General features: G+C 35.0%; 1 protein-coding gene across 1 annotated transcript in view; it reads right to left on the bottom strand.

Annotated features, from left to right (window-relative positions):
* Positions 1-1154: 1154 nt before the first annotated feature.
* SCEL (sciellin) overlaps positions 1155-20361 on the bottom strand; it is a 47155-nt gene continuing 27948 nt past the window's right edge. The window contains exons 11-17 of the mRNA XM_061367709.1: positions 15400-15459; positions 13876-13932; positions 10770-10859; positions 7261-7335; positions 5880-5988; positions 2865-2967; positions 1155-1840 (exon numbers count right to left, since the gene is read on the bottom strand). Of these exons, the coding sequence (XP_061223693.1) occupies positions 1824-1840; positions 2865-2967; positions 5880-5988; positions 7261-7335; positions 10770-10859; positions 13876-13932; positions 15400-15459 (511 nt within the window). The 3' untranslated portion in view covers positions 1155-1823. The remainder of the gene's footprint in view (positions 1841-2864; positions 2968-5879; positions 5989-7260; positions 7336-10769; positions 10860-13875; positions 13933-15399; positions 15460-20361) is intronic.

Genomic DNA, 20361 nt, shown 5'->3' on the forward strand with positions numbered 1-20361 from the left:
AATAAATGTTGGCCGCTGAACAGGACCAAATCTCTGACCCCAACATTAAAATTTCACCACTACTTTTCTCCACCCGTTTTGCAAGTCTCGTTTCCTGGTGAAGCACAGGGTAATAACAAGTATAGTTTAACTAGAATATGCCATCAGCAAGAGACACACACCAGAAAAAAATCTATAATAACAGGTTTATTAAAGCTACTGCCATTAATTAATAAGAAATTTTAATAAAATTAACAAAACAAACTATCTACTGTTTCACGGGTCCTTTACATATCAGTCTGAGCATCCTTCAAGCCAGGCAAGACAGATTACATCATTATTCAGCTGCAGACCCAATTGTATAAATTACACAGACATCCATACCTCCTGTCTCCACTACTGAATGTGCAGATGAGGAGAGGAATTTTGTCTGAGGCAGCCATTCAGCAGCCTAATATTAATCTATGGCTTCGGCACTTTTTGCCCTTCTAAGCTTTTGCTAAGGTCCAGGAGCCTCCGAGCGCTCTAGGTCTGTCATGGTCATATCCAATAAGTCCTTTTGAGATGTAGGTGGTGAAAGTCAGTTCTGAATAACCATGATCTGAAACATCTCATGGCACAGACTAGTAGTCAACACCTTTGTTTGTCTAGGAAATGACTGAATTATTTATTATTTTAAACAAATAGGTAATTACTGAGTGTTGTGGAAACATTATAACAGAGGACGAGCTCTTCTTCCAGTTTCTGTACCTTAATGAAGATATTCTCTTCAAAAGGAAAAAAACAATGCTTTCACTGTAGTCTCAAAGGAAGGAGTTTAACTGGCCTAATGTAAATGTCTAGAAATTTGAGCTATTCACTCCAGGTTCCATTGCAAACCATGGAAAGTAAAACATACATTCAGAGCATGGTTAACATCACGGTAAAGTAGATGTTTGCAATCTGACCAATTGAATCACTTCCTAAAAATGTCTACTTCTCTATATGAGTATAAAGACAGAATAGAACAAGTAAACTTCAATGTCTGCAGTATAGATGTTTAAGTGAGATGAATCCATCTAAGGTGTTTAGATATTCCGCTTAATAAGGTAGGAAAGATAAATACAACATAGTGGCATGCAGAGTATGTATTTCACGATTTCATGGCAGCTACTAAGTGTGCACTTCTTTAAAAAAAAAGGGGGTGTACAATAGTTACCAGAATTACAGACATGGGGTGGGTTACTTCTAATTGAAATCCTCTAGCATTTTTTGTCTAGAATTCCTCTGCAGTAACAGAGATGCATTTTCCAAAGATGATTTGTTCCATCTTAAATTTATCATTTAAGTTAGTTGGGAATAATTTTCCTCTGCAGACTGATGTCTCTCCTGAAAGGCACAGAGTGAACCCACCTCACTCTGTATTAAAACAGTGGTTTAAACTGAATAGCTGACTTCTAACTGATTAATCTTTGATGAGATTAATCCTATTCATGCTATATAAAGGTAACAGGTCTTTGAGGAGATGTGTTTTCAGTAAAAAGAATACAGCCCCTTCAAAACATACATGTAAGTATATCCTGCCATTCAGAAAATTTTAATAAACTATCTTTAGTTTTCCATGTAGTTTCACAAATCTGATAAATATACTGAACAATATCTTGTTTTGCTTCCTGGAATGTATGTATTAGAAAGCACCCAGATTCTCAAGCACTTAATTCCTTTGGGAACCATGCAGTGGGACTGCATTTGAAGTATTTGTTCCTAGCAGTAAAAAATAATCATTTTCCATAGTGGTTTGAATTAACAGGGCAATACACTTAACTAAACACTAGTGGAACTTCTTTATCACGCTGTATGTCAAATTAGTAAATCCACTTTTCTGCAAAAGAGAAAAGATTGATCAGAAATGCCAGCAAATCAGTATTCTCTAAGTGTCACACAAGGAAACTAGATCTATTTATTTATTTTTTATTTATAAAATCTACTGAAGTCCCACCTTGTCATTTGCCGAAATGGGGTATGTTACTTTATAAAGCTTAACATATAGATACTTGGTCTGTCTGCCTACAGTTTAATAACTGTCAAAATACCTTATTAATTTTATAATTGGATAAATTGTAAAATTCACTCTTTCCATCAAATTTTGCAATGGCATAGTAACACAAAGTATTTTAACAAAACAAATTCATTAATTTTAGTTAGTATGAGCATATCTCAGAAGTACATTGGTGAGCACCACCTTATCAGAGCATTTCATCTACATTTCCATTTGTCTTTATTTGGTACAGAGGTACTGATTTTTAGCGTTATGAATTAATAAATACCATGAATAGAGAAGACTTAAAATCTAGCAACTTCTAGAATAATTCATAAAACAAAAGCTTCATTCTTCAGTGGCTTGCACATTTGTTTACTCACTATGCTCCTCACAAAAGTAAGAATGGTACTCACAGTAGATTATTTTCATTATGATTTAATAGATTTTGTATCTTCTCTTTGTTGTTCGCAATGACTACATTAGGTGAAAATACCTCTGAACCCTGGTTTATTTGTTTCAGTAGAACAATCTGGTTCTCAGGTGGCCTTGCAATTTATTCTTGTCACTTCCTGGGTAAGATGTCATTGACTCACTGTAGGTGTCTCCATTGACAGCAGAGGCAGGACTCTACAGATTTCAATGAGACCTAAAGAGATTTTCCTCACAAGTACCAAATAACTATTATGTCTAGAACCTGCTGTTGGATATTATCCTAACTCTGTCTTACTGAATGAAATACTTTGAAAAGGTTTAAGTGAACAGAAATGAGCAAAAGCAACAGCTGTGTGGTAATATATTGAAGTTATTTGAATGAATTTCTCTACACTCTTGTTCTATGTTCAGTACAATACATCTTGCATCTTACCTTTAACTTTGGAATAGCAAGGCTCACAATGCACAGTTTGTCTGTAAATCCAAATGCTGTCTCCTGCTCTCAGATCTTCCAGTGGTCTTTTACATACTTCACACTTTGACACACAAGGAAAAGTAACAAAAAAAAATTAAAATGAATCCTCTAATATTCGTTCCCTGCATGCTATCTTTTAGGAAGTAAGCAACCACAGACCAGAATAAGGGTTATGAGTACTGCATCATCAGCTAATCTGACCTCTGAAAGAGCAGTTTTAATAAAGTCAATTATACATATGAATATCTCACCTTTTGATATCTAAAAATCAGAAACCTAAGTCTCAACTGGTTCCCTAGGTTCTCATTATACTTGAAAACCCATTCCTTCCCCCAGACATTTCCAAGTATACTCTTTCTGTCTTAGTTTAGAGATTTATTCTAAAATAAAATGAATCACCCTTTTGAGATCCTTTTGTTTGTTCACTGAGTAAAGGAAGCATGATCAGGCTTAATCCAATTCAGAGTACATCTTAGAGAACCTAAACCTTTAAAAGTATTTTATACTGTATCTTAATCATTAACTGTCTCCCCCGTTATTGCAGAATCTGGACACTGCTTTCACAAATGTCTCACAAAGATAATTTTTGAGATACAGAAGCATTGGCTATGTTTCACATATGAAAATACACAGATATGCACAGAGGTTGACTTCCCAAGATCACAAGGAAAGCCTACAGTGGACCAAGGAGCAAAGTAATTTGATTTATAAACAAGAATCTTAACACCATCCATTTTTTGCAGTCTAATGAAAGAATAACAAATTCAGGGTTTTTTGGATATTTTATCCTCTGATAAGTGAAAACCAGAGACTTCCCATAATTTTCATAATGGCTGTCTATTCAGATAAATTTGGACTAAAAATCTTTATTAAAATTAAAGATTAAAAGCCTTACCCAGAACATCCTTTAGCAGCTAAACAAATAAAGAAACTGAATGATGTCAACACCATGGACTTAAAGACAGTGGGATTAGATCAAGGATCCAGACAATATGCAATTGCCTTAGATTACATGTGCTCACTAGGGCTAGTATGAAATTTCAGCTGAGCACTCTGCATTGATTAGCATAACATATGAAAATACTAAGCAACTTGTTTTTTTATGTTTTACCATATTGCTTTTTTTCTATATCTTTTCTACACAAGCTGTTAATATTAAGGTACTATTAAAATAGTCTGCTACCTTCACTAGTTTTATGTTCCCTCGTATAAATCAGCAAAAGGATGGTCATGTTTTCAAAGCATTGATCACTAAAATTAGCTAGCATTTTTATACAGAAAAAAACCTACAATCTGGACTATTTACTCACTGAACTTCAAGGCCAGGTTGGACAGAGTCTTGAGCAACCTGTTCTAGTGGGAGGTGTCTCTGGCCAAGGCAGGGGTTTGGAACTAGGTAATCTTAAGGCCCTTCCCTACCCTAACCATTCTATGATTCTATGATTCTATAATTACCTTTACAAGGAAACAAAGACCTCATGCTGCTGCCAGCTACACAGAGATCTCTAATGGATACAAGGTATTTGTAAAGAGCTAAATGAATATTAATGATAGGAAATTGCACTACTTAGTTAAATACATAACTACAAGCATGAACCACAGACCTACATTAGCTGTTTAATTTTTTTGCCAATGCTTTCATAAATGTGTAGTTACATAAAACTAAGCTGAATTTTGCTGACCATAAATGTCCCCACTTGAGAATAGGTAGCAAAAAGGATATAATTTAAAAGTTAAGATTATATATTTAACAGATAATTTGGCCAATACCAGTCTAGGATGTTAGCACTCCTAGCTGTGTGAAAAGCCTATTCCTCTTTATGTGGGTTGATCTATCCAAAAAGAATAGAAGCAAACCAGAGCTTGTATTTACTTGCAGTAGGAGTATGGAGAAGGTATTACATAGTGATTTACGTGGAAGAAATTGCATTTCTACTGCTCACAGGGCTTAGAAAGTCCATATGAGACAAAAAACATATGTAACTTCATACATGTTAAGTATAGCCTTACTGCTGTATTCTGCTTTGGGTTACTTTTTGTGCAATAACTAGGTAGAAGAACTGCTGTCAGAAGCAGAAGTATATGCAAGCTGGACAGAAAAATGAGCTACACTAATGTGTGATTTTGAGAGTATTGTTTGGTAGAACAACAAACTGTGCTGAGATGCAAGCAGAATTAAGACAAATGAAGCTGAAGGAAAACAGACTAGAGGGCTGAGCACTGATAGGCATACCCTGTGAAAAGTTTAAGAGTGACCTTTAGGCTGAGACTTAAGCTTTGGAATGACAAGCAAAATTTTTTCTGTGCTTTCAATCTTACTGGAAATAGGAAAAAAAAAAAAGAAACCAAACATAATTTGTAATAGAACGAGAAGGCATATCCATTTTCATCAGTATTTTATCCTACAGCAGAAACTATCTGTAAGACCCAAATTTTAACCAAATCTTTGATCCCAGTGGGTAAAATGATTTTACCTCTGCCTTAAATACCTTTTACTGATCTGATGCCTTTGAGTGTGGCTTCTGCACAAGCCATAGTTGTCCTTAATCAAGGACATCTACAAAGCTTCACAAAAAGAAAAACAGAATAAAATTTTACAATATGAAGAAAGTGTAAGTAGGATATAATTAATCAGATAGAAGCCTGTGCAGCTGAAACCTTATAAATGTGTAGGAGATTCAGGGTACATTACACTGCACCCTTTATCCTCCTTGTGGTTGCAAGAAAGAAGGATAGACAGGGAGAGGGAAAGTAGAGGAAGAGGGGGAGAGAGATGAAAAGAAAGAGGAAGAGACTGTGTAGGGTAAGAGAGACTAGTATTTCCTACATTAATCTTCATCTCCAGGGTGCAAGACTTCCTCTTCTCCCAGGTAGAGAAGGCCTAAGGCCTAAATATTCTCTTATTACCTGTGTACTGTAATGCAGGTATTACATTCAAATTATATTTCTTAGTAGCAGGTGAAATCCTCTTACCTTGAAGCAAGTTGAATGACAGCAAATTTGCAAGGCATCTAAGATCATTTTGGCATCTATGCCCAAGGGCTTCCTGCAGTATGTACATATATCTTTTCCAATTATACTCCTGTGTATATAATACAACATCAGCTGTCAGAAAAAAAACTACTATTGAAATCTCAAGGAGAAAATTGATAAGCTTAGGGCACTAGGTGGGAAAGACATTTGTATACTGTACAATGGCCATAAATGGAAAAACATCATGTGTGTGTTCCTTCCATTCTAGTTGACAGCTGTAATATACATGCTCCTGTGATGAGCAAATTGCTGAGCATAATAGTCCACTAGCAAAAAATACCTTGCTAGAAAGAATGGTCTTCTTTGGTGAACTGAATGATTTCAAACAATAATGAGACTGTATTAAGCTGCTGAATGTCTGGGAGCATGTATACTAAATGGGGATGAAGTGGAGGATAATGATTTTAACAATTTAATCACAAAAGAAAATTGGTAGTTGAATTTAAACTGCCGTCATTCAATCAGTCTGATAAAGAACTGTCTTCTACGTTGCAGAAGAGCCTGAAAACACAGGCAGAAATCCTACCTTCATTGCAGTTATAGTGAACACATGCATAGAACAGCCTACCTGGTATTCATAGCAATCATAGTTTAAAAAAATTTCTCACCTCTTTTTGCATTCTTATGTGGCATCAATATGTACTTTCCCTAGATACAACTTTTGGTGTGTCTCGTATCAACTGGGCTTGCTCCTTTTCACTCAATAGTAAACCACTGTACTAATATTTAGTCATGCCCAGAGTCTTTTATATTTACTTTGGAAAAGAAAGAAAAAAATCTTTATTTCTAAGTAGTGGGACTGTGCAGATTATCTGAGCTGAAAATACATTTATTTTATTCTTTTTTTTTTTTTTATGGGGTAAGGTACTACTGATGAGCAAATATCCTTCTTATATTTTAGCTGGTGTGAAAACACAGAGTTTTTAACAGCATTGTCATGTGAAGCTGTTCTTCCACATCTGTACACAGAGTTGGTCATCACAGACACCATCCCCGAAAAGGAAGGAAATTTTGCAGGATAAGAAGCTGCCCAAGGTAGAAACCTACAGACTCACAAAGCCAACCCTGTCATTTAAGGCATTGGCTATTGTTTCTATAGATATTTTAAAATGTCAGTTGTGACAAGGCTAACATAACATTAGGCTGATGAACCATGGTAATGATTTGATGACGTGACCCCACTGAAAGGGAGCTCCATATGAAAAGCTGTCTGACAAGCCTAATGGGGACTTCCACTGCTCTCTTTTGTCTGAATACTTGAATGCTTATGCAAAATGTCTCTGTCCTTTGGTATTCTACAATGTTATTAATGTGTACTCACCGATCAGAAGTAGAGTAAACAGTTTTGATAGTATTTCCAGTTATATTTTTGTCATAGGTACCATATGATGATTTGCTGTGAATCAGTGAAAGAATAGCAATTACTAAACAGTACTTTTTATTTTAAAGGTTTCACTACACTGATGATAATATGCAAATAAAACTAATGTAAAATGCTTGTAAAAAAAATATAAAATCATCATACTTGGTGATATATTATCTTCTTCACAGCCATCAATAATAATATATAAAATTAAAACAAAGAAACACAAATTAGAAATATAGTGTCCTTAGACCATGTTCTGTTGCTGAATGATTCTTCAACATTTCAAAATTAAATCCATAATTCCACTGAGCAAAATCTACATGATAGGATTGGGTTTGCCTGTGCTGAGATTCCCAGCCTAAATGATACATTTCAGGAAATGGTGACACACTGCTTTTTTCCCCTTTTCCCCCTCTTCTTTCACTGGTCCTCAAAGAGCTGCCAAACAGCCAAACAAAAGTACAATACCTCCCTCGAAGTAGAGTCAGGGTCTTTATAATACAGGGCGTTCAGTGTGAGATTTGTGCTCACTACAGTAATGGTATAGTCCCTTGTATCAGAGTAGGAAGGAATATACTGAATTTAACTATCAGGGAAGCTAAATCTTCCTTTGTAACTGTCCCAGTTCTAATTGCTTAACTGTCAGTTTTGTTTGCATGGAAGGGATGGGCATGTATGTAACAGCTGAAGTCATCTTTCCATACATGTTTTGAACATTTCTGGACTGATTTAATTATGCTATTCCTCCAGAAATTCATAAGGTATATGGTAATTATTATGTTTCATATCACTCTTGAATAATGTTTAGCAATGTTAGGAACCATTTTTTATAATCATGTGCATTCGCAGAACGTATCTTTTTCAGGGAAAGTATAACAGACTGATAACATGCATGTGTAATATGTTAAACAGCCCAGATGATACACTTCTGCATACTTGTCTTTTGTAACGTGTGTATGTCTTACTTTTTATGCAATACCAGAAATGTATTAAAATTGCACAATTGCTGAGAAGCTTAAATGAGAATTGTTTTATTTACCTTTCATAGAACATAACAACGTGCTTGCTACTTAACAGTTATGTAGCAAACCTGGGTTTTCTCACCACAGAGAAAGTGCCTCCTCAAAGGAACACCCAGCGCTCCATTTACCTTTCAGGTAAGATGAAAGTAACCTCAATAAGTAGGAAAGCGAACTGAAGCTAAGTGATCACATTTTGAAGGAGTTTTTCTGGCTGTTTTTGCCCTAACCAAGCTAGACACATGCACAACACTTGTCACAAGGTGGAATATATTGGTGGTGCAAGTCCCTGAGGTTTCTTGCTGTAGTGAAAAGTGGCATAGGAATATGACCTCTCTATTCCTCTAAAGCATGGGCCTGTCTGTGCTTTTCATGATTAAGCTTTTTTTTTCCTCCCACCAAGTCTTCCATTTAACTCATTGTATTTAGCTGCAGAATCTAGTGCTGAGTCAGGTTGACATTTCAAACCATCTAGTTAAATCAGGTTTGAGATCAGGACAAAGTGAGTCGTGTGCATTGCACACTCACCATAATACAGCCAATTTACATGCAACTTGCCTGAAAATAACACTGTTTATCTTATAGGAATTGAATAGAGATGAAAGCTTTCCTCAGGTGTCCTTGTGTAGACAAAGTGTCCCTTGAATTTTAATAACTGGCTAGAGTACTATGGTTGAATTACACAAAAACATACACATCCACATCCTAAAAAATAATTTTGCTCTGTAATAAAAAAAACCCTATGAAACTACAGCAAAAATATTTTTAAAGCATCAGTTTCTAGTCTTGCCAACAGAAAGTGTGAGGAAACTCAGAACCTTTCAAGTAAATGCATAATCTGACCACTTGACAAGACACTAAGTTAAAACTGAGTCACAATGCAGCCTAAGACTGCATATCTGATCAAGTACCTTCTTTCAGTTCGTATCACCCACTCCTTTACTTCCTATGGTGTGACTTGTTTATACCGCAAGCTACTCAACTACTCTGTAGAACCTATTGCATAAACCTCCAGAGACCATTCATTTAATAAGCTTTCATGAATTAAATTATGATTAGAGCTTCAGGTACAGGGTATACATTTTGTCAACGTGCTTTGTGAAGTGCATTCTTTGCCCTGCATTCTTGCATTATTGTTCTCTATTTTAATTTTCAAAGATAATCAGAATATTACATTTCAGAAGCTGTATGTCTGCAAAATTCTAATTACTTTTTGTGTGGAATATTCAGTTAAAGTCTTAAAATTGTATGCTGTTTCTTTTTTTCTGCTGTATGGAGTTTTGTTTTTTTTCTCAGCCAATTTATGGGGTTGGCCTGAAAGACCATGCAAAAGTAAGAGAATACACAAATTTCAAACACACTCCAACTCCTACAGCAAATGTAAGAAAATGAGAGAGCAAAGACGCTGTGCTCAGTCACACCCGCACCAAGGCTTAGGTGTGCATAAGATTAAGGATTGAGACACTGGCCATGGTTCCTATGAAGTACCAGACTGTGACTATTTTACTTGTTAGTAAGGCTCAGTAGAAGATTTCTCCCCTCTTTTTCAGGCCATCAGCCTTGATTCAGGCAGTTCACGACCACTATACAGCAATACAACGCCTTACATATGGGACTTTAAATAGTCCTGTTTATGTTAACACTTAATTAATCCACATAGATGGGTGGGTTGGTACCAAAGGGTGGTTTTTCTAATCGAAGAAGGTCTTTTATTCAAAATTATTTATTATATTTTTGTTGTCATAATTCTTTAAAATGCATATTGACTGTGAAGAAACATGTATTTCCTTTATTCCAATGATTTCCTGTTACCAACAGACCTTGTCTTTAGTTAGGTCTATGCAATATCCCTACGTCATATTTTTCAGTCAGATTTGCAATGTGTGTGTTTGTAGAGACAGAATCCACCCAGAGCAAGAGTATTTGCAAGAGAAATGGTTTTTAAAATAGTTTGTACCTGGTCAAAAATCAGAAGCCCACATTACAGTTTCAGCAATTGGGATGAGAGATGATACATGGGTTCCGATTCATCCCATATACTTTTAGGAACTTAGCAGGCACTTGAGTGTGATGTTTTCCTTACAGCCTCTGAAATAAATAAGCTCCCTGAGAGTGTGGTGTATCCAACATGGAGGAAATGTCTTTACTCTTTGATAGTATAAGAATTCTGGCTTAACTGCTGTCCTGAATTTCATGCCTCAGCTACATCTCTAGAGCTACACAGGCTATGTCTTATGCTCTCCACTCTGTGTGCTACAGCTATGCTCTGTGGGCCACCATGCATGGGATCTTAGAAGCAGAATTTGGAAAGGGGCTGGCATCTTTCCAGAGACCAGGGTAAAGTTTCTAAATGTCCCTGAAATATCTCGTATAGATGGGTTCTCTTTTTTTTGTCAAGAAATGCCCCTTTAGGTGTAATGGTTCTCAATACATTGTCCACAGTACCTGGTCTTCCTTTTGCTGTCACCGTAGTAGTTTGTTTCTGGGAGATTATTTAGAGCCCTTGGGGGATTTTCATATGCTTGCTCAGTTATCCTAAAAAGGAGAAACCATGCAATAAGAAAACAAACACCTTTTAGAAATCATATTCAGTTACACAAATTTCAGTTACACTTACAGCCATAAGTGTAGAAACTTGAGCTAGAAACAGTAGGTAAAAGAAATTTATCTTTGTCTTATGGCGGTTAAATTGTTGCTTGTGAAAAATAATGGAATCAGTGACCTATAATTTTAAGTCTTCTAGTTAATGCTGGTAGATATATTCATATCAGAAACTTCATCTAACTTTAATCGAACTCTGGTTACCTTAAAGTGCTTACTGCAGTTGTCAACTATGCAATAATGTCTGAGTAGTTGATAGCACTGCCCATTTTCTTGGCAGTATTCTGTAACTTTTTTTATTGGTTTTACTATATCTTAGTTCCAAATTTATTTATATATATATATATGAAATACAGTTATGTTTTTATTAGAAATGACCAACTAAACAGATATGTAGAGTCATTTTCAAAAATACAATTATGAAAGTTGCCTCCTGCAGTTTTCCCTGCCACAAACATGACGTGCAACCAAACATAACAATAAATCTTGTCAGACAAATTATAGGGTTTAAGGGGTAAGTGCTAATAATGTTTTTGATGATTTTACAAAGCAGCTCAGACAAAGGCTGCTCTTGTTTGGTTCTGCCAAAAGTTATATTCTGAAACAACTTGATGATTATCAGCCTTGACTCTGGATGTTTGGGCTGCAGCTTGATCTATTTCAGTGAACTTGCCAAGGTCGGAAGCTTTGCTAAATGAACTTGCTCAGTGCTGATCGCTGTTTTATATGCACAGCATGCTGCATGAAGCAGCCCCCTGTGTTGTGCCTGACTCCTAATCTGTCAGGCCCCCTTTCAGAACTACAAGAGAAACTCATTCACCAGAGATATTCAGTATATGCTCCTCTGGTCAGACAGATTGTCAAGCGGGACTGATAGAATAAATAGTAAATTTTATATTAAAAATAACAAAACTGCTTATGTATACAGCTAGCTAAGTTCTTCCTTTTCATTTAGAAATACAACTAAATGGAGACTCAAAAAGATACCATCAGAATGGTACCTAAGAATATAATACTAATTTCACTTTAACTGACCAAAATGGATCTTTCTTTCTGCAAATAATGAAACTTAGTAGCAGTGAAACTTTTAATCTGTGGATGCATTTACTTATATTTCTTTGAGATGCTAATATCTGAATTCACAAAGCATCTAGATAAGCACAAATATACCTATGAAGATCTTGCCATCAGGCATTGTCATTCACTGCAGGAGATTATAGGTTTGAGTCATGGTTTATTATCAAAATACATGCAGCTAAACTTATATTTGGTTAATCAGGTGTATTTTAGAAATAATGGAGACATCTTACTCAAGTTATGCAAATTCTGCTTGCTCACTTTAGGAGTTCTCATTTTCTGGTACCACACAACCCAGCTACAACTCTTGATATTGACTCTAGATTTTAGGAAGAACTGTGAATTGAGTCTCACTGCTTTGTAATTTCGTCATTAGCAGACTTCAATTCAGTGTGATCACCAAGGGCCTCACCTCTGTGAAACTGAGGAAGACCTCTGAATTAGCTAAATTATTTGTTTCAAGCCAAACATTAAATGGGTTTATTTATTTATGTTGAAGAAGAGAAATACTGTATGCAAAAGAAGAAATTCTGACTACACTATGTATTACAGTTGTTTAATATCCTAAGTGTTTAGTTAATCATGAGGCAAGTCTGTATTTAGTCATATATTAGATATTAATAAAATAATCATAATTATTTCATTATTTATTAATACATAATAATATTTAAATATTTGAATTTTTATAAATTATTTCTGTTTCCTAGCCTGTATTTAATGAGGAATTTAAAAAAGTTAAAATTCTATGGTTTAAATCAAATAAAAATAAAAAATTTGAGTTTTCTAATGATTTTTACAGAACAGAAAAAAATATAAAATTAAGACTATACTACAGTATTTTCTAGTTTATCTCAAGTGTGACACTATTCCAAACTACTAAAAAATGCGAAGTTCATTATAGTATTGTAGGATAATTCAGGTTGGAATTCAGAGATGTCAAGAGGTATCTAGTCCAACCTCGTGCTTGAAGCAGGGGCAGCTCTGAGATCAAACCAGGCTGCTCAGGACTCTTTCTAGTTGGGTTTAGAAAACCTCCAAGGACAGAGATGGCCTGCTGTCCAAGACAGCTTCTCTAAGCAACCTGCGCCACTGCTTCACAGTCCTCCTTATATCCAGCCTGGGCCTTTCTTACTTCAATTTATGACTGCTCTGTCTCATTATGTTGCCAGGTGAAGGGCCTGCCTACACCTCCTGAACTGACTATAGCTCTATCAGTTTAACACGATGATAGCATAATTTCATTCAGTACAGGAATCAGAACTATGAGCTATGGAGATAGCTGCCAAACTGCGTTCTTTGGTTTGTCATTATACCCAGCCCAGATTCCTCTCACAAGTGCTGTTATCTAGGATTGTATACAATCTCTATTTTAATGTAGCAATATATGTCACCCACACAATATATTAATATAATTTTGTTAATATTTTATAGTAAATTATCTGTTATAAAAAATAATAATATTATCCATTGAGGAATTTTTTAAGTGGAAAAAATGGCAACATCGGTTCTCACATGCAAATGAATAATGATGCTAAGGAAAATATTAATTTCTTATTTATTTATGATAATGATATTCCTCTTCCATATTTAAAAAAGGCAATTTTTGGTTTAACAGAACATTTCACATTAATTTAAAGAACTTTTAATTTAAAGAACTTCAATTTAAAGAACCTTTTTCTTCCACACTGAGTTATTAACATTTACTACCCTGTATTTAATGAAGAATTTTTTAAAGTTCTATGGTTTAAATCAAATAAAAATATTATTTTTTGCTCCTGCAATGAGTTTTACAAAACAGAACCTATTAATTCTAATATCCAGCCAACCACCAATATTTTATAAATATATAAGGGAAACATTATGACATCCTTGCCTCTTATTTTTCTGATCAGCAGTATTTATTTCAGTAAAATCCTTAAGGTCTTTTCCTCTGAAACAACAAACAAAAACAACTGTCAGAATATTGTCTGTATGTGAGAAGAGGTAAAGAGTAATAAAAGAAAGAAATATATTTAGGCACACATTTAAAAGGAAAAAAGTAAATTATTAGTTAACTTTATGTTTAAAATCTGCAAACAGTTATGTTATTGACCATAATGAGAAAATGTTTACAATTTTCCACTCGCAAATTAAAGTTCTGTACCGTTAAATAAAAAGTATCATCTAGAATACCCAAGAAAATAAAAAGGCTTTGTTTAATCAAATCAGCGCTGTAGTGTAACATTTTTCTTTGCCAGTGAAGATAGTGAAGAATAAACATGAACTTTCAAAGAACTTAGCATTAAATTACAGGTTCCAAGCAGCCTAATCCTCATTCACATCATTAATTTACAAAAAAAAAAAAATCTATGTTTTGTTTAAAGTAAGAAATGTCTGCTTCTTGTCACCTAAAATCATGTCCTAATGTCCACATATTTTTGCTTCTGGAATGACAAGAAATTACCTCTGTGTGTAATCACAGTTAACCATTAAAGCATCGATTATGTCTGTACTTACAATGAAAATGTAATTGTCCAAAGACTCACAAAGTTTACATATAAGGTAACATTATTTTAATTTCATAAACACAAACTAGTGGCTAGTTTTTCTTCAGGATTTTTATTATTGTTGTTGTTAATATTACCACCATCATCATTATTAAATGGTCCAGTGAATTAAAGAATGGAATGACCTATGAAAAGCACTCTAGCTAATGTAAAAATCTCTGATTCTTTTTAGGTAGAAGTAGGGAGCAAAAGCAAAAGGCTAAGTTTGCTCTCTGATAACTTGGTCACTTCAATCCATAATAGGCATATTAATCTTAAAACTTTGGATGCCTCCTATAATTCAGTAGTGTCTTGAAGCCTTGGAGTCTATCCTAATGAATTCTCCGTGAATTATAATTTGCTAGTTATCTGTAGAATTTTGGTGTAAGGGGTAACAGATATTGCATAGCTCTTACTAGCACAGTACCCTGGCAGCTTCTCCTTTTCTGTTGTGTTTAAGAGCTGCTTACAAGACCACAAGAAGCTTAACTTGAAACACACTGAACAGATGTGCTCTTCAGAAATATAAATTCAAGCTGGTTTTTGTGGATCACTGCACTTGCTGACAGAAATGCTTCGTTGCACCCTATTGCAGCAACACTTATCACCCATGAGCTCTACAATATTCGGCTTAACACTCCTTCTCTAACTATATTAAAATTTTTCTTTATCAAGAACCATATCAGATATGTATGGAAGCTTAATTCATTAATTAATCTGTATTTCTATATTCATAATTCTGTATAAGGAATGCTATTTATTAATCTATAAACATTTCACAGATTTGCAACGTTACCTTTCCTGACATTCTCATAGCTACAGACTACTCACTGCCTTAGAAAAGCAGGGCCTGAGAAGCTTTGAAGACTTACTCCTTGTCACTTGTGAAAGAACTTGGCTTCACTTTGAGTTGGTTATCAAGATTTTGGTTCCTTTGGAGACAGAACAAAACCAGATCAAATCACAATTAGTATAGACAGCAATCAATTAACCAAATTAAATACTCACTTAAAAAGAAATTGTCACATTCTTTATGAAAAACAAAATTAAACTGATAAAAGTCAAAGCATACATCATTTGATAATTCAAAGATATTCATAGACATAGCCACATGCCCCCCATACGCACATTAGCACACACTTCCTGGAATAAAAAGACCAAATTACGTTTTGGAAACAACAAGTTATACCTAATATTTGTGTTAGAAAGGATAAGTCCCATTGAACATGCATCATGGACAACTTCAAAGAGTTCCTGACCTCTAACATGCTGTAACAAAAAACTTTACCAGGTAATTCAGTCAGTCAAGTATTCCTGGTATGTGCATGAACAATTTCTTATCTAAAAAATAATCATGGATTAACTGGTTTTGGCTAAATCAGTTAAAAAGTCCATTACCAAATAGTTAAATTTTCTTGTATATTCCGTTCGTTTATGTTCTTAGAGGTATTTAAAATATGAATCTTTAGTCTTCTATAAAGCCTACAGAAGCTCTGCAGTTGAAGCTACCTCAGTTATGCTTTTTATGGGCTATGCAGCCCTCACATATATATTGGCTGCAATGTGACATATTCACCCAAAACACAGAAAGCGGGAGATTTGGGACTCCGCTTTATTCTAGCTGCAGTCATGGGATTTTATGCAGTTTACTCAGCATGGTTATCAGCAGCCTTTCCACTTTTGCTGACTTTCACAGTGTGAAGCAACAGAAGGGCTGTGACAGTAGCAAACCTGTGCCCTGCAGGCCAGCACACTCCTATGTCTGATTTTCAAAGGAATGCAAGCATTCGGAGAACCAAATTCCACTACACTTTTTATGATACTTAGCTCAGTAGAACACATACATTCAAAATTTTTACTTACAGCATAGATATAAAATATTATATTCACTTTTTTTGCAATTTTCAATTTCATATTTTTAATAATTTCTGGGAATTCTTTCAGAATCAGATAAATTAGTTGAAGACACCCTCCTATAAAACAAAAAAATCAAACACAATGCAGATAAAATATGTTCCTACCACAAGGTCCAAATATTAGAACTTCTGATAATCTTTGTAGGAAATATTAAACTATCATAGTGCACTCAGATGCTAAATAATTGAATTAATGATACTATAAAAAATTATTGTAGAAGACTAAGAGGTTATATCACTTATATACTTGTTATAGGTGACATTTTCTGTCAACAGGAAAGGAAAAAATGCACTCCAGATTAGCAGGAAATATTCCGGTTTTAAAACACAATCTTGTCAGGTTTTCATATGTATTTTAACACTTCCCAAGTAAGTTCAGATTTGTTTTACCTTCTGCTGCTCCGTTCACTTTGCACAGAGTTTTCAAATAAAGAAAGAGCAGTTATCTGAAATAGTTCAACCTTGACCTACTCCCTATTTGAAAATCATAAAAAAAAAATAAATACAAACTTCCAATAATTTCAGAATCATTCCTTCAGAAATGTGCTTACTGGCCCATATTAATCCTTGGTGCAACTTGAGAGATAAAGGAGTTAGTTCCCTTCTGTAGACTTTAAATCATCATGACTTTGCAGCCAACAGCATTTTTTTACTTTCTCATACATTATTTTCAGCGCTTTGAGTATCCCAATGCATTGACTGGCTTGCAAGGAACATTTTATTCGCTGTCCAAAGGGGTAGTAACAAAAGCAATAAAAGTCTAGGCTGCATGTGCAGTCCTTGACAACTACCAGCCTGATTTATAGAATGCCAACACTGAAGAGTCCTAATAAGTGAACATAAACAGTTGCAGATGCAGATTACAGCACAAAAATGCATGCTGACTGATCTGCTCAGCTACACTTTATAGTTTGTATGGAACAAAATTCTGTAAGATATAAGTCTTAGAAAATACTCATTTATTGCACTGGCCACACTTCTCGAATTTTCACCCTTATGAAACATCTGCTTGATATGACTGAAGCAATTAAAGTTGACATCTTGCAAGTTCTTTGCCTTGAGGTGGTAGGCTGGTGCAAAGGAGAGGTCATGGGATGTACAACTTTAAGCTACTGGTTCAAGCATAGCTCAGGTTATTAGCAACTAAGTTTGAGAGCTGTTATTTACAAGAGGATAAAATGTAAAGCAGGGCAAGCTGCAGGATATAGTGGGTAAGTAGGAATTTATTTGATGAGGTTCAGGGCATACTTTTACTATTTTTTATCTCTCCTTGTTAGCTAAGCTACATTTACTTTAGCAATAGCACATAGCAGGCACCAGCGATGCTATCACCACATATCCCCATTTCACATTAGATTTCTCAAATTAGAAAGGTTGTGCAATACACAGCCTAAAGAGAATTTCAATTTAGGTTTTCCTTGAGAGTTGTTCGCATGCTGAAAAACAGCAATACAATTTATACCTTTCCTAATACTTCTAAAAGGGGTATAAAATATTAAAGCAGGGAAGAGACCAACACATATATGTTCATACATTGAAGAAGCTCCTTGGTTATCAGAATGTCAGATGCAGTGAAAGGCTGTTGTGGAAAAGTCTTTCCAGCGCAGGTATAATTGTCATTTGAAAAAATAAACTTTCAGGGTCCAAGGCTGGCCGAATTGAATTCCTATTTCTCAAATTTGTCAGCATGCCTTCAAAATATAGATGATGACGGAAAACAGCAGGATAAAACTTCTACACAAAGCAGTTTAGACAAACTTGGGGAAATATCTTTCAAACGTGGTAGGTGATTTGTAAGAGAGGCTGCCATTTTTCATAGGTCATTCCAAAGGATGCCACCTCCAAGAACAGTATTTTCAGAGACAGTCATTACATCACTGTGTATATTCTGCCTAGGGTGAGTGTTTTTCTAAATGGATGAAAATAAGTAAGGTCAGACAGCCTGCCAGGAGGAGAGTATATAGTTTGCTTATAAATTCAGGAAGATGAAATATTTTAATAGAGCCACAGGACATGACTGGAATTTTTCAAGAGAACCTAACTCAGAATAACAAATATATATATTTGTATTCCGTACAAAAGTATTGCAACAGCAGTACAGAGGATTTTGTATCATATTTTGCACAAAAGGATCAAGTATTGAAAAAAAATAATTAATTTATTATAAAATAAAAGCATTAAGAATTAGATTAAGATCCAAGTGTCCTTGTTGTCATCACTGAAGTGTGGAAGACAATTCTATTGATTCATTTACTTATCCTTTTGTATGTAACTACCTCAAGAAAAAAGTCTATTAAGATATTGTTGCAGAAAAAATGCTTAAAATAGCACTATCAACCTACAAGAAAGGCCTACTCTGGAAGGCAAAAAATCCTATGTGTGCTTGAGTCACTATGGGCCTCATGCTGTAAACTTGTGCTTAACTTCATGTTTAACTATGAATTTTGCTGCTGCTGTCTGCTATTTTGCCTCCAGCTGCTTGTGTAAAATAGGATTAGAAATTGGATGATTTATGAAGATAATCCAGCAGAATAAAGGGCTAGCAAAGAATATAAGTAAAGTGCATTTAAAAAAAGCTGTCAAGGCAGGCTGCATGCAAAATTTATGGCTTAGTTTAACCAGACACTTCTATTCTGCCATATCTTGGACCCCCTGTGCCTCTCAGACACAAACAAAAAGGGAAATTACTTAGGGCTTCTGTGACAAGCTCTCCAGAAATTATCTAAATTCCAAAAGCTTCCTATCTCTGACCCTGAATCAATATCAGCAAATATTCTTTAATTTACAGAACCATTGTCTTTTGTATTGTCACATTTTATTAATTTTAGCTATTTAATGTCTTCCTTGATTTAATGCACAAAACACCTGTGGGCATGTTCAGTAAGTAATCTTTAAAGGTATAAAAATGAATGTCTGATGCAATCACAAGGTATGGGGGTTTTGTTTTTTCTCCTTTTATGCTCTGTACTAAAAACTTCGAGAAACTGAGTTGTCAACATTTTGCTGTCTTTCAATGTGTTTGATTTCTAACTCAGTTCACTTGAGATGAAGATTAGTAGTTTTCAGTGCTTCTGCTCTGTGAAATATGTTTGTGAATCTCACTTATTTAGATGGGTAATAATTCTGTAATTCTGGTTTAACTGGTGACAAGTCAGATCACTATCAAAAAAGGAAAACATAAATGAATCCCACCATACAAGCACAGCTAGTAGCTTTTGTTTTGGTTTGGTTTTTGGTTTTTTAATGTTTTTTGGTTTTAGTCTTGAAAACATTCAGATAAAGTTTCGGATGGGATAGAAACAGGAAACATGTGAACCATGTCCATCCCTACGTAAGAACTTTATTAGTTGTTTGATGAAAGCAATGAAAAGCTTTCTAATGTATTTGCGAATTCTGAAGAGAATGAGGAAACCAATCAGCAAAAGTAGTTTTTAAAACTTTTGACCACATTTTTCTGACTGTCCTTAATGCTGAGGCCAAGCTGAAAGTGACTGTGGGTATGTGTGGGAAAGAGAGAGAGAAATTAAATTTTAAATAGACCCCAGCCATGCTCTTGAACTGCCAGTATCAGGCAGCAGAGTATGTGATCACAACTCCCTAGTCATTCACTGGATGCTTACTTAAACTGTGAAGTCTTGCTGAGCTCATTTCTAGTTCCAGATGTTCCCAAATTCCTGTAGGCATTCTTGCCTTGTTACCTAGGATTTCATCATCCCTCTTTGCAGATACACAGACCCGTTGAATAATAGCCAAGCACAAATATTGTAGGTGCTGTTCTGTGGACCAGAAAAATGGACCACACAAATTTGCTGTAATGTCTTAATCAGTGGGGTACTTCATGTCAAATTCTAGGGTACTCAGTGAGGTTTTAAATCTACTCACTCTCTCATCAGCAGCATCATAATGCAGAGGCAGATC

Source organism: Neopsephotus bourkii, unplaced genomic scaffold (assembly GCF_033783945.1).
Source record: "Neopsephotus bourkii isolate Nb327-2 ecotype Australia unplaced genomic scaffold, CSIRO-AGI_Nbou_v1 NB_1394, whole genome shotgun sequence".
NCBI lineage: Eukaryota > Metazoa > Chordata > Aves > Psittaciformes > Psittacidae > Neopsephotus > Neopsephotus bourkii.